The sequence below is a fragment of the Sparus aurata genome, chromosome 20 (genome assembly GCF_900880675.1).
Source record: "Sparus aurata chromosome 20, fSpaAur1.1, whole genome shotgun sequence".
In the NCBI taxonomy this organism is placed as follows: Eukaryota; Metazoa; Chordata; class Actinopteri; order Spariformes; family Sparidae; genus Sparus; species Sparus aurata.
In genome coordinates this window covers 16,829,194-16,843,281 of record NC_044206.1, presented here as the reverse complement: position 1 = coordinate 16,843,281, position 14,088 = coordinate 16,829,194, and the positions used below count along the sequence as shown (strand labels likewise).

The following is a 14,088-nucleotide window of genomic DNA, read 5'->3' as shown; positions in this document are numbered from 1 at the left end:
AGTAGGTTACAGAGAATGTGAATGTGAAAGATTTGGAAGTTTAATTTAAGCTGTGACTTTAATTTGGCCCCAGTGTGACAGGCTGGTGGAGTCAAACTGGTTGCAAACAGCCTCAGGAAGTACCTTCTTTCTCTCTCTCTCTCTCCCCCTAACTCTCTCTCTTTCTCTCTCTCTCTCTCTGTCTCTCCGTGTCTCTCTCCCTTTCCACCGGGAGACCGCCCATATGTGCGTTTAATCCACATTTGCTAGCAACCCCTTCCTATCTTCCACCTCTATTTTACCATCACTGTCCTGCTTCCCAAACTGCCTTTTTCCCTCCTCACACGCTTTTACTCTTCTGCAGTCGGCTTCCTCTCTCTCTCTCCCTCTCTCTCTCTCCCCCCTCGCTCTCTCTCTCCCTTTTTTTCCCTTCCTCCTATTTATGAAAACGTCACTTCAAGTCCCTCCCTGTTTGAATCTCATTAAGTTTCTTGTGTGTTTCTCCCTGTCAATAATCCCGAATCCAGACTCTCTCTATTTCCATCCCTCTCTATCTGTCAATCAGCGCCGCCTTTGAACTGAAAACCACTCCGACCAACTTCAACTCACTCAATCCGAGCGGCTCGGCTCCTTCTCCGGCTTCCCTTTTTCTGCCAAGATTCCCCCCTCTTCTTACTCCTTTTTTTTTTTAAAAAGAGTTTTTCTAAACCAAAATCCTTAGCCAGGGCTTTTTTGGAAAACGCCAAACACTGAGCAAACCCTCCAAAAAAACCAACTTAAAAACTCGGACTTTCCTTCCTCCAGATCCACCGCGATCAAGGGTTTTTTAAAGCAAAACAAAAAAAAAAGAAACTTCGCGTTTTTTTTTTGGTCGCCCCCCTCTTCTCTCTCTCTCTCTCTCTCTCCCTCCACGATTAAAAAAGAAAAAGAAAGAAAGAAGAAGAAGAAGAAGAAGACGAAATTCTTGCGCTCGGGAAAAATGCCGCAGCTCAACGGCGGTGGAGGGGACGATCTGGGTGCAAACGATGAAATGATTTCCTTCAAAGACGAAGGAGAGCAGGAAGAGAAAATTTCGGAGAACTCCTCGGCAGAAAGGGATTTAGCCGATGTCAAATCTTCGCTTGTAAACGAGTCGGAAACGAATCAAAACAGCTCGTCGGATTCAGAGGTAAGTTGCCGATTTCCTTTTTTTTTTGGTCGTGGGGAGGACTGAAAAAAAAAACTCGGGGATCGATCGTCCCCGGCGCTGTTAAAGTAAAGTTAGCGGCCTAGGTTGCTTTTTTATTATTTTTTATTTTAGTGACATGTTGAGTTTAACCCACCAGCCTTCATCGTGTTAACTTTAACGCCTGTGTTTCATTGCATTTCAAGGCGGAAAGACGGCCTGCGCCTAGATCTGAAACTTTCAGAGACAAAACAAGAGAAAGTTTAGAGGAGGGTGAGTTCACGGTTTATTGTTTCCACTCGTTTTTTTCCCGTTGCACCATGACATTATTACATGTGCCTGACGGAGAGGAAGGGGAGGGGGGGTCTCTGCCTCCCCCCTTTCCCTCCCCTCCGCTTTTAATTCCTCAAATGCAATATATATATATAATATTCTTTCAAGGCCACTTTATTAAAAGTCTTCTTTTTCCCCCCCCGCCATGTTAGCTGCGAAAAGGCAAGATGGAGGGCTGTTCAAGAGCCCACCGTACCCGGGCTATCCGTTTATAATGATCCCCGATCTCACAAGCCCCTACCTTCCCAATGGATCACTTTCTCCAACAGCACGCACAGTAAGTTCATTTATTTTTACAACTCTTATGTGCACACACACTCCTCACACACATACACACACACACACGCTGGTCTTCCCTTCAAACACACACACACACACACACACTTGGACTGTCCGAGTGTTGTCACCCAGAAAGTGCAGCCGGTAAAAAAAAAAAAGAAAAAACAAAATGCAGAGCCAAGTTTTACAACTCGCCCTGAAGTGTACAGTACAGCGGCATGCATGCCCACCCCACCACCTCCCCCCGCCCCTCTGTTTGTCATGGACAGCAGCTAGCATGCTAACTCTGCTAAGTGCTAATGCGTTATTATGCTTATATGGCAGCCTCATGTGCACATGACATGTTTTTTTTTTATTTATTTTATTTCCTGCAACTTTTTTTTTTTAATTAAATGCACGAGAAATAAATAAATGGGAAACAAAAAAGACATTAATATCACAGGTATAATTGCTTTCTAATTATTATTATGTGTTATTGTTTTTATTAGTAGTAGTGTGCCACAAGTGCATGTGTTTTCAGCCCCCACTGAATAATGCACTTGGCTCGCGTGTGCACAGCCTCATCAAACATGCTCTTTTTTCTAACGGCAAGCTTGCATGAGCATTCAGACCTTTACACTGGGCTTTTGCACGCTGGTGTGAAGCAATGCAACCAGAAAAATTATAAATAGAAACAACAACAATTAAGAAACACACACACACACACACACACACACACACACAAATAAAATCAATATGCAAATGAGCTTCCCAGTGATTTGCATGTGTCAAACCGAGTAAAGACATCACAGAGACGAAAGGTGCACGCTTCGAAATGTGACAGCTTTTTCTTAAAAACGTACATTTTCCTTTTTTTATTGGTGATTATTCTTTTGTATTTCTTTTTTAAAAGTGTGATTTATCTAAATGGTTGTGTGAGACCGGGCTGCTTGGTGCTCTGCATGTGCGCCACCTTCGCTTCTAATGGGGAATAAAAAAAAAAAAAAGAAAAGGAAAAAAAAAAAGGAGCATGTGCCGTGTAAAAACCCGTATTTATAAATAAATTCATGTTATTTAGACACAATCAGCCACGCTGTAATTATGCACACTTACTCATTTGCTCAGCACCTCGCTTGGTCCCACTGGGCAATGGGCGATCCTTAAGCGGAATAATTTTCTCAACCATGGGTGTTTTTTTTGCCCCCCTATTTTAAACGGTTGCAATTACAAGTCTGCACTTTAGGACCTGTCATCTCATTTTACAAGGTTAAGGCAAAGACCAGGCATTTGGAAATATGACCCCTCCACCCCCTCCACCTCCACCTCCACCACCTCCACCACCACCACCACCACCACAACCACCGCGGCCTCAGATCTGGCTAAGGAAACTGATATTTCTTACCTCTATTTTTTTTTTGTTGTTGTTGTGCACACCTTGAAAATAAACACACATCTGACACATAACGCCTTTTCTTTTGTGTTTGACACCATTTCTGCTTGGAGGGAAATCATTTTGTGCTGCTCTCACACACACACACACACACACACATACACACACACACCCCTTCTCCGTCTCTGTTTTTACAGTTGAAAAGATTTCTATCATTCCCGGCATATGCACATATGAGAGAGCATTTTGCCATTCTTTCCCCACTTAGTCAGCCCGGGCCTTGTTAACGCTACCGGCTGGTATGTGGAATTAGTCACTCATTATTCTCATCAGCGCTGACACAGACAGACACACACACATTCACGGCACAACACACATGATTTGAACTGAAGCACTTCCTTGTTTCAGTGGCAGAGGTTTGTCTTTGTGCCCTGTGCGAGTCTGTGGAGCTCTCGTTTCATTGTGCTTAGGCAGCAGTTAGAAAACGCAGTAAATCGTGCAGCATGGCTGGAGGATGCTGCGGCGAGACGGCGGTGACCTTTTGCTCCCCTAATTCCACCCCTGAAATACTATTTTCAGACGTAACCCAGAAAAAGGGAAAGGATGCTTTTTTTGTTTGTTTTTTGTTTTTTTTTGTTTTGAGATTTCTTTTTAAATACACGTTCCCTGATTTGTTACCTGTTGTTTAGTTCCCTCTCTGTCATAACAGAATATCGAAATGCCACTGATTATAGAGCAGATGCTTTTGTTTTCCGAAACGAGGAGACCTCATTTATCACAGCTCAATTCGCAGGTCTACCTGAACGCTGACTGCAGACGAACATGGCTTTTCTGGGCTCGCGGTGATCTTCCTTACTGTACAGCCTCGGCCCCCACTGTCTGCAGCGCCCTGTGTGTCCAGCCATTAGAGCTTTGAAGTCAGCGGTCGCTGTAATATAAATGTATTAGACTTAAAGCTGGCATAAATAATTCACCTGGACATTGATTAGCTGTCTTGCTCCCTAACGTGTGTCATGTGAGGCACTGAATATGACTGCTAGTATTATTGGAATGAGACTTTCCTCTGTCTCGTCACGAAAAAAAAAGGGCTTTGATTCTCACTGCTTTTCCCCTTTTCCTCTCCTCTTTGGTTTTGGGCGATGCTGTGGTGTTATTTTTAGGATGTGGCTTTTTTTTTTTTTTAATATCCAGGCCTTCAAATCTGTATTTTTGGATTTTAACATGGATGATTTAAATTGAGACCAAAAAATGCCTGGTATTTTTCCGAGAGCAAAAATTCAAACCAATTTTCATTTTTGGCTCCATCAGCTGCAGGAATTTTTACCTAATTTCTGGGATTTTTTTTGTTTTGCATGACTCAAGGAGGGGGAGGAAAAATATCCCGCATGTGGCGGTTACCATAATTTGTTTGACCTCTGGGAGCTATAATCAGCGAGAATTTGTTTTTCCTACCACCTAAGTCCAAGGAGGCTCACGATTTAGTATCATTTAGCAATTTCACATGACGTTGTGCCCGTGCTTTTAAAAGCCTTCCTGTCCTCCTCTCCTCCCCTCGCCGTCTCCCTCCTCCCTAAACCTCACACAAAGGCCTGCTGGATCACTTGGCGCAGGTCGAATTGGAGTAGTGGCCTGCCCCGCTTCACCCCCGGTTTTCTATCTCCTTCTCGCTGTTGCCTTTGCTCTCTCTATCTCCCTTCCTCCCTCCGTCTACCTTTTGTTTCCTGCCGATGCTAACGCAGGTCTTGTGGAAAAAAGGCGGCGGGTTAACTCCGGTGCTGTGGGCTAACATCACACCTCAACAGGTCTGGAGACGCAGAGGCTCAGGGAGGGGAAAGCGGGATCTGGGCGGCCAGCTCTCCTGCATCGGGGCTGCAGGGCCGTAAATCCACTGGCTTTATTTACTGCCTCTCGGACTTATGAATGTTAAGATATTTGACGCCACCCCTGGCCCCATAATTCTCCAAGCCTGGAGACTTTTGGCGGAGGTTTTGAGTTTCGACGTATAATTACGACTAGTTTAAAAAAGAACAAGAAAGTAGGAGGGGAGGGTGGGGGCAACACCGAGCATCCACCGCTGTGTTTAGAGTGAAAAAAGACGCTCCCAGAACCCGTGGCAATTCTACTACAAGACGGTGGAAGAGGCTTTGTGTGGTTGAAACAATAGCTTTTCTCCCCTTTTCCCTCTTTGTTTCGGTTGTGTTGTCGTGCCAGGATCGTTGCCGCAGATTCACCTCTCTGGAAGGAAAAAAAAAAAGAAATCCCCTTTCACACAAGGCCCCGACTACTTCCTTTATCGTTCTTTATTTTATTTTAGGGAGAAATAATGGAGGATTTTCTGGTCAGATTATTGTAATGAACACGCAGGAGTGAATGCAACGCCGCCCGCCTTTTGTGCTCACGTGCGCACATTGCTGTGGCCTTATCTGTTCTAATTGACACAGACAGACAGTATCTTTCCTAAACATGGCAGCAGCATAAGCATGACAATGGTATATCATATGGATTATGTGTGTTCGGCTGCTGTAAATGGATTTTTTTGGGGGGCTTTGACAAGGGGGAAAGATAGTTTTAATGCGGATTTAAAGGGATAGGGCCCACACCTTATCAAATTGGCTTTACATGTTAATGGGGCCTAATTGGTGTCCGCGGGGGGTTCTGTGGCGCGACGCGGCCGCATTTGGCGCCTCCAGCCGCAAAATGCACTCTGAATTTAGTTGGAAGGTTGCGCTCCTTTTGTCTTGCAAATCACTTTTGTTTACAAAGTATGGCGGAAGCGGCTCCCGCTCTCTCTCTCTCTCTCTCTCTCTCTCTCTCTCCCTCCTACTACTCCTTTCTGTGTTCCCTCTCTTCCTCTCTCTCTATCTCCCTCTCTCTCTCTGTGCTGTGTCTCTCATCCTGTGCGAGGAGAGGGGAAAGAAAAGGTCCTTATTTTTCTTCGACTCAATAAACAGTCATAAAAAGCACAATCTGCTTTGGATTTGAGGAGTTAAGTTAGAGAAAGGGGAGGGGAGTGGAGGGTGTGGGGTGGTGGTGGTGGTGGTGGTGTTTGGGGGGGGGGGGGGGGGGGGGGGGTCGGGAAGCAAAGTTTGGCACCATTAAACTAAAATTGGGGCCTGCTAGACATTAGCGGTGCACAGCACATTCTCGGAGCTTAATTAGTCCAAACTGTAATTGTTCATGGTCTGCCAATAGGAGTAATGCTCAGGAAAAGTGGAGTTGCACTAAATCGGCCCAGGGTTTTTAAAACAATAAATCACTCGCATATTTGTGCCGTGATTCAGATGGAGGCTCGACCTCTCCCATCTCGACATGTGGTAAATTGTAAAGTCAATGAATCGCAGATGTAGGGGTGGTGGGGGGTGGCGGTGGTGAGGACTCAGAAAAGAGAGGGAGAGTACAGTAAGGTTTTGTTAGTTGCCTGGTGAATGAATGGAAAAGATTTGTGCAGTAAATATTTACCGAGGAGATATATATATAGTTTTTTTTTCTCTCTTCTCAGCTAGCGGGGCTTAATTGTCTAATGCTGATGATGTTGGCAGGCTGAGCCGTGTGAGAGCTTAACGCGCTCGTCGATCTGTCACTCCGCTTGAAACAGCGCAGAGGCAAAAAAAAAAAAATCAGTCAGTTTGTGAGTGTGTTTCTAATCAGATTTTTAACTAGTGCAAAGGGAGTAGTGATTCCCCGGTGGCAGAGCGAGCTGGGCCTGGGTGTAGCTAGCGTTCAGCTGCAGTCAAGTCTGGTTTGGGGCTGAACCTTTTTTTTTTTCTTTTCTAATTAAATCATTGACTTCATTGTTTTTAATGTAATAACAGCTAATCTGATGCCTAATTTTGACTTCAATGTAACAGATTATGCCTGTTACTCATTAAGTCACAGCACAGCCTGGATGTTGTTTTTTTTTTTTTTTTTTTTGGGTGTGTGTTTTTTTTAATTTTTTTTTTAGTTAAAACAAATTATTCTCAGAATGGATTAATCCATTTTTCACCTCCTGTATCCTTCCCTGTTTCTGTCAGTGAGCCACCACACTCTGCTCTTCTGTGCCTAAGCAAAGAAAAAAAAAAAAAGGCATTAGTTTAGCAGCTGTGCACTGGTGCCCCCCCCCACCACCACAGCCCCCCCTCCCCAGTGTAACCCCCCTCATCTCCCAGCAGCAGCACCCCCCCCCCAACCCCACACTCACCCACCCACCCTTCCTCGCTCCCTCTTTTCTCCCATGCATTTCTATAGAGCCCAACACAAAGATAGTACTGTACATCTGGAATGCAACTTTTGTCATCTGTTAAATATAGGCTAGCTCTGCTCCTGGGCCCACAGGGCTTGGGGCTCCCTGAAACATGGAAATTAAATTATTCTGTGTGTGCATGCGTGCGTGCGTGTAGCCGGCAGTTAAATGCAGAGCACGTTGCCTTATTTTTATTTACTGGTTTCCCTTCGATGGACGGCACATTTTGCGCTGCCTAGGATTGTTGGCAAGATCACCTTTAATTTAAACAAAAAAGAAAGAAAAAAGCACAGAGCCTGATTTTATCATTCTGCGAAGGAGGAGTCTGCATTTTGAAACATTTCGACATCAACTTTCCTGAGAGTACTTGTCTTTTGCTGAATTTCTTTTCTCTGTCTGAATTCAAACATCCTTAAAGGACAGTGCATGGCCGGTCCATTCATCCCTCTTAAAGTGGCCCCCCAGCACAAACACACGTGTTGACAGTGCTGGTCGGGGGAACGCGAGGCTTCCTCATACTCTCCAGCCAACTTGCGTGGAGCCCGTCTCAAATAAAGACTTATTGAAAGCGGCGATAAGATCGTTCCGAGTTTGGAGATTTTTATTGGTGTTGTTGCTGCGCTGCATCCAGCTGAAGAGATAAGGTTAAAATGAGTATTGATCGCGTCTTTTTGATATGAGGGGCTGTGGTTAGGATAAGTGCGTTTCAAGAAGTGATTACCTAGAATTGGTATTTTTTCACATAGTGTCACAATTACAAAAACAACTGCAGAAGTATTTCTCCAGCCCAGACAGTTTTGAGCATTCAAATATTTTTCTGCACAGATGTGTAAATGTGCATTTCACACTTTGGATTGAGTGGAAGACATGCACAGATTGTTTTGTGCAGAGCTCAGATAATGCTCCAGAAACACTTCTGGTATGTGCATTTCTTTTCCCCCCCCCCCCCCTTTCCACCCCTTAATGTGCATATTTCTGTAAGTTCATTCATAATGGGTCCAGGGTGCTCCAGTAGCCAAATGAGTTCACCAGTAGCAGTGTGGGAGGGGGGGGCGGTAGCAGAGAAAAGCGGGAAATGTGTGTTTGGGACTGTGTGTGAGTGGAGAGGGGGGACGGCAGGGGGGAGGCTGGGGGTCGGGACGCACAAAAGCCGTCTGAATGGAGCGCATAATTGCTGTTAATGCCAGGGCAATGAGAGCAGCGACAGTTCCTGGTTAGATGTCCAAACAATAGTGCCCCAAGGCTTCACATTTATCTTCCCCATTAAAAAAAAAAAAAAAAAAAAAAAAAAACAACAAAAAAAAAAAAATGAGAAAAAACCCAGCAGGGACCGAGCGGAGAGGAACACAGATTGGAGCAGGCAAATTTCATTTTTTTCCGGGCATGTGTTCATGTGTGTGGTTTTGCGCCTCTGAACCCCCCCCCCCCCCCCCCCTCCCCCCCCCCCCCCCCCTCCGTGCTTCCCACCCCTCCGTGCTTCCCACCCCTTGTCGTCATCAAAAAATTAGCCCTTAAAAAGCTCCGGGGGCGAGAGGGCCGCTGTGACGGCAGAGGAATTCTGGCGGTGCTGGCCTTCTGTTTGGATTGTGGAGTGTGTATGGGAAGGGTCAAAGTGCACCGGCGCTGACATGCTTTTTCGTTGAGAAAGGAGCTTCCCCTCTCACCCCTTTTTTACAACGACTGATAGGGAGTGCTCGACTGGAGACTTTTTTTTTTTTTTACAGCTTGTGTGTGCCAGTGTGTGTATGTGTGTGTGTGCATGCAGGGAGGAGGTGCCACACTGCCATCACAGCTCTTAATGATCATGTCGGGCTAGATAATGACTAGCCGTGCCAGTGTGCACTGAACACCTGTGGTACACCAGCCTTTTATGGCTGTGGTAGAATGCTCTGGAACGCACCACAGAAGAAGAATCTCACTCAGGCTAATATCTTTGTGAAAATACTTTACTGTTTTTTTACCTCTCTGCTCTGCTGTCTGACCAATCAAGACAGTAGTGGTAGGAAATACATGGCATCGCCCTCGTCAGCTAATTTAATTTTTCCACATAAAATAGAAGCCAGATCCTGTGTTACCTCGGTTTATCTGTCTATTTGAACGCATATTACATGACGTTAAACACAAATAATGACAAACTCTATGTGCAGTATCAGAGTTTGCAGATGCAGATGGCTCTTTTCAGCCGTCTTGTTTTTGTACCTAGTTTGTATCTCCAGTCTCGACGCAGTCAAGGGAATTTCTGTATGCAGATAATCTGTTCAAAATGGCTCTGATTGGAAGCAGGCACTTTGTGTGTGCTAAACACATAATGGAGGAGTTTAAGGTGATAAAACTCCAGTCAATGTATTTTTAATCTACTAATTAAACTTTTAATTGTAGCTGGATAAGCTCCAAGGAGCGCGTGCGATTACGTGCGCGTTTCGGGAGGCGGTCCACTAATGAGGCGATCGTCTGCTTGTTTGTCGCTTGAGAAAAAAAGGTGGTGGATTCATAACCGCCTGCGAAAGGTGAGGGAGGTTTTAGAGCGCGGGCAGAAATAAATTCATCTACTAATCTGCGGATTATGGTGGGATTTGGGGGGGAAAAAATGCTGGCGAGATTACTTAAAAATGCACAAGGCTAATAAAATGTAACCCCTTTGCGCTGGCGTGCCGTGCGGAGCAACGTTTAGATTCCTGCTTTTTTTTTTTTTCCTTTTTTTTCCTACTTGATGAACCAATTCCAGTGGAAAACAGATTAAGAGTAAATTCCTGTGTTAGCTCTTAAACCAGCTGTTAGAAACCTATTTACACACAATAATAATACGCCTCTTGTAAAGAGACAGCTGTCAACTTGTGTACGGCACTAGATAACATTTCATGTGAACAGCTTGTCACATCCACACATGGCCTACGCCTAGCATGTGAGCACGGAATTGCCAAACCATTGTGCAGGTGTATGGAGCGTATTAAGTTATTGTTTTGCTGCAAAAATGCAATCCGATTGGCTGTGCAAATTTAAATAGATTGACAAGTAGTTCTGTAAACAGACTTTATATTTTAAATGAATTACATTTCTAACAAAAAAAAAATCTATTTGTATTCTACATGAATAGCACTGAAACTGAAAACACATGTATGGAAGTTGTTCTAGCAGGTTTTCATCTCAAATAAAACTCCTTCCACCACACCCCCTTCCCCCGCCGTCCTCAGCATCACTTATTCCTTCCTCTCCAGTGAGAGGCCGGTGTGTCAGCAGTGTTCAGGGTCAATTCCAAAAGTGAACAAATTGACTCACGGCGCTGAGTGAATTGTCGATGGCCTCCCTCCCTCTGGGGGTCAGAGTGAATGGAGTGTCTTGTTTGGACAACTGTCCCGAGGTGAGATGAGTGGCCCTCGCCGTCCAGCCCCGGAGGGACGAGCTGACGGACAGACAGAAGCACCAAATGAACTGGAAGACAAACAGAAAACAATGCAGTCCAGTCACCTCTTGTCATTACTTTTAGATTGAAACAATGAACCGCAGTTCACCGTCGTTGGAGGAAGTTTTGATTTAAGGCTTCCGAATAAAACCTGCTGATGTTTTTTAATGCAGATTTGTGCTGCACATGCTCCCGTTTACATACTCGTCTACATCCTGGTTTCTTTAATGATGGGTCTTGACCCTAAATTGGACACACAAGTATTATTCCGTCAGGTTCCCTTGTGGCCAGTCCATTTTCAAAACCGTTGAAGGGCGAGATTGAATTTCTTATTTGGTTTGGAAGTTACTTAAGTGGAGCGACTGCTGTCAAAGTCCAAAATTAACACCACAAAATTCCAAAGTTTGTCTTTCGAGAATAAACAAGTAAGGCGATACAGCACTGTTAACTTTGCGGATGTCTGGATTATATATACAGCATACGGTCAAACTTGGCGTGTGCTGAACACCTTAACATAATATTATCTTTGAGTGGGAGTGAAATTGTCGAGGTGATGCTGTGTATTTGTGTAACAAACATGATTACCTGTGAATTGTTGAGCGTTACGAACATCTCAAATTGAGCTGAAGCAGTCAGTTATGTATCGATCAGTCAGTTGAAAGGAAATTAGTGGCCGGCTATTTGTCATTATTTTTTTTAATCAATAATGCCAAACATTTTCTGGTTACAGCTTCTTAATTGTGAATATTTGCAGCATTTATCAAAAATTTTGAAACAAAACACAAAACAAATATTATTCGATTAAAGGTGAAAACAAGTGGCAGATTACTGAAAATAATAAAAGTAATCGTTTACTACCTCCTGGCATGGCAAGTCGAAGGTCAATTTCAGATATCAATATGTGAATCCGAAACCTGTTCAGTCATAATGAAAGTTAAGAAGCGGACGGTGGCATCACGGAGCGGGGGGTGGCCTTTGTGTCATGTGATGCACGTCACAGTGCCCTTTAGAACCAGGACGCTCTTTATCTCCTCTTTACTGCCTCCTCTATCTTTATTGGCCACCACACTTTGCATATTTGAAATATCAATAAAGATAAATTTCCAGCTTCGTCATTACAGGTGGCGTCGAGTGGCAAAGATTTCAGGATGGGCCCCTTTAGCGACGTGATGATTTTAGTTCTCAGCTAATCTCTCCGCCGTGGGAGGTCAGCGTGGACTCTGGCAATCAGCATTTAAGCGGCGAGCGCAGAGCTCAAGAGCATTTCTACTAGATGAGTCTAGTTTTGCATGTCTATAAAAGCCCTTTGTCCGCTGTGGATGACCCTTGCTGTTGCAAGGCCTGTATCTGTCTCTGCTCAGGCAGGCAGGCAGGCAGGCCTGCAGTGAGGATGCAGCAGCTGGCCGGGGCCCAGGCACAGGAATGCTGTGTGTGCTGTTTAAACAGTGGCTTGTCTCAGTGCAGGCCTGGAGGAGCTGAGGGAAGGAAGTTGCTGCATGTTTACATAGCTGAATTGTCCTTTGGGCCCCCCCAGTGTCTAATGCACTTCTGTTCAAACATTCACAAGTGTGCAGATGACCCCCACTGATGCCCGTGTTCACAGCCATGCATTCACCCGGCCTCTGCTCTCCATCTGAATGTGTGTTTGTGAACAATGAAACAGTGAAAGACTGATAGCCGTTACTTTCTTCCCCTACTGTGGGTGTTTGCTGCTTTAACCTGGAGGCTCGGATGAGAGATAAAAAGTATTGCAAGGCTCAATTCATCACACTGAGACATAAGGGAAGGGCAACAAGAAGAGATGTACAGACAGATGAAGAGATAGAAGGTCCTGTCCAACAAGGAGCCAGAAATTGACATACGGCGTAGTCGTCGAGCTAATTGTTGTTTGAATTACCTGTTATGATCCGATGACAAATCTCTCACGCTCTTGCCACCAGAGCGGAAAATGTATCCGGGGATTGGCATGATCTTCGCGAGTGTGTAAACCTGGCTTCAACAAGATGGATAAATGCAATTATTGGGCAGACCTGGAGAGGAGAAAATCCATTTAAAGCCCGTAAAGCTAAGCAGGGGCCGTGGTTAATTCATTTGGCCAATTTACGGGTGATGTACGAGTGTCAGGGCACATTAGTCAGGCGGGGGAGAGGTGAGTGTGTGTTGGCTCAGTGGGCTGGGTGCATGTGTATTTTTTTTTTTTTTTTTGGGAGGGGGTCCTCATGTGAAGATGCTCTTTGGTTGCAGAGCAGCCTCCTTGAGACCTTGTTCCTTCTCTCGTCTCCTCCTCCCCCTCGTGCCGTCTCAGCGGACAAAACAAATGGAGCCTGGACATGGAAATGACAAAAAGATGCACTGAGTGCACTGAGTGGGAGGGAAGCGGGATTGCTTTGCAAATGAGGTGGGGAAACGTGGCTGTGGTCCACTGGGCGGCGGAGTGAGTACCAGCATGCTTTGCCATGCCGAGAGCTCAATCAGGTCCTGTCGTCTTCCCCACTCCCTGCAAGTTAAATGACTGCTTTTTTTCTATATGCAGCAGTTGTGGCTCCACTGTGACCGTTCATGGCAATTAAATGCCCTGAAAGAGCAGACCTGTAACTCGATTTCTGGTTCTTGAGTCAATCTATCAAGTAGTGTCTGTAAAAACATTTAGATTTTCATGTAATGAGGAGTGAGCGCAGAGCGATGATGCATAGACGACAGTTGTATACAGCTCTTTAATAGCCTTAAAGTTGTATTTATGAGGTATAAATTGCCACAAACATTTTGTCTAGTCTCAGTCATCCATCTTTTTAATTATTTTTGTCCAAAATGAATCAAGCTCTTCTACGTCAAAGTCCACATTTTGCTGTTACAAATCTTTTAACTTTCCAAATACTGTCTTTATACTGTATACTTGCACCTACCTGTTGGCAAATTGTAGATCAACCTAACTCACTCTAATAACCATATTCCTACACAAGACCTACCTCTGCATGGGACCTCATATTACCACTTACCTCTGTACAGTAATTATCTGCAGAATTTTCCATAAAGTCAGTATTGAATGTGGTTAAAGTTATCTTTAAATGGTCTTAAAAAGCGCTGAATTGAAGTGTCTGACAACTGTAGACCCCCCTGAAGTGCAAGCTTAATGTTGCCGCAGGGGTTCTGTTAATGTTGATGGTGTTAGAATTCACTCTGACCCACATTGACTTTGATACTCTCTCTGAACTCGGGCGAGTTTCAAATTGAGTTATAATTACAGTGTGGATGACGATGTTTACTGTGGGTACTCTAAGCCCTCAGCATGATGTCCGACTCACCTGAGCCGGAGCGGTGTTTGGCTCTCCCACAGGCAGTCA

The 14,088-nt window shown here is 44.7% G+C and overlaps 1 protein-coding gene across 24 annotated transcripts in view; it reads left to right on the top strand.

The window, feature by feature from the left end:
- The first annotated feature begins 247 nt into the window (after window positions 1-247).
- tcf7l2 (transcription factor 7 like 2) overlaps window positions 248-14,088 on the top strand; it is a 93,631-nt gene continuing 79,790 nt past the window's right edge. For 13 of the 24 annotated variants that reach the window (XM_030399902.1, XM_030399901.1, XM_030399900.1 and 10 more), the window contains exons 1-3: window positions 250-1,147; window positions 1,351-1,417; window positions 1,630-1,754. In XM_030399902.1, the coding sequence (XP_030255762.1) occupies window positions 959-1,147; window positions 1,351-1,417; window positions 1,630-1,754 (381 nt within the window). In that variant the 5' untranslated portion in view covers window positions 250-958. Of the gene's footprint in view, window positions 1,148-1,350; window positions 1,418-1,629; window positions 1,755-14,088 lie in introns of all 24 variants that reach the window. The other 11 variants (XM_030399892.1, XM_030399890.1, XM_030399896.1 and 8 more) reach the window with 3 other exon arrangements.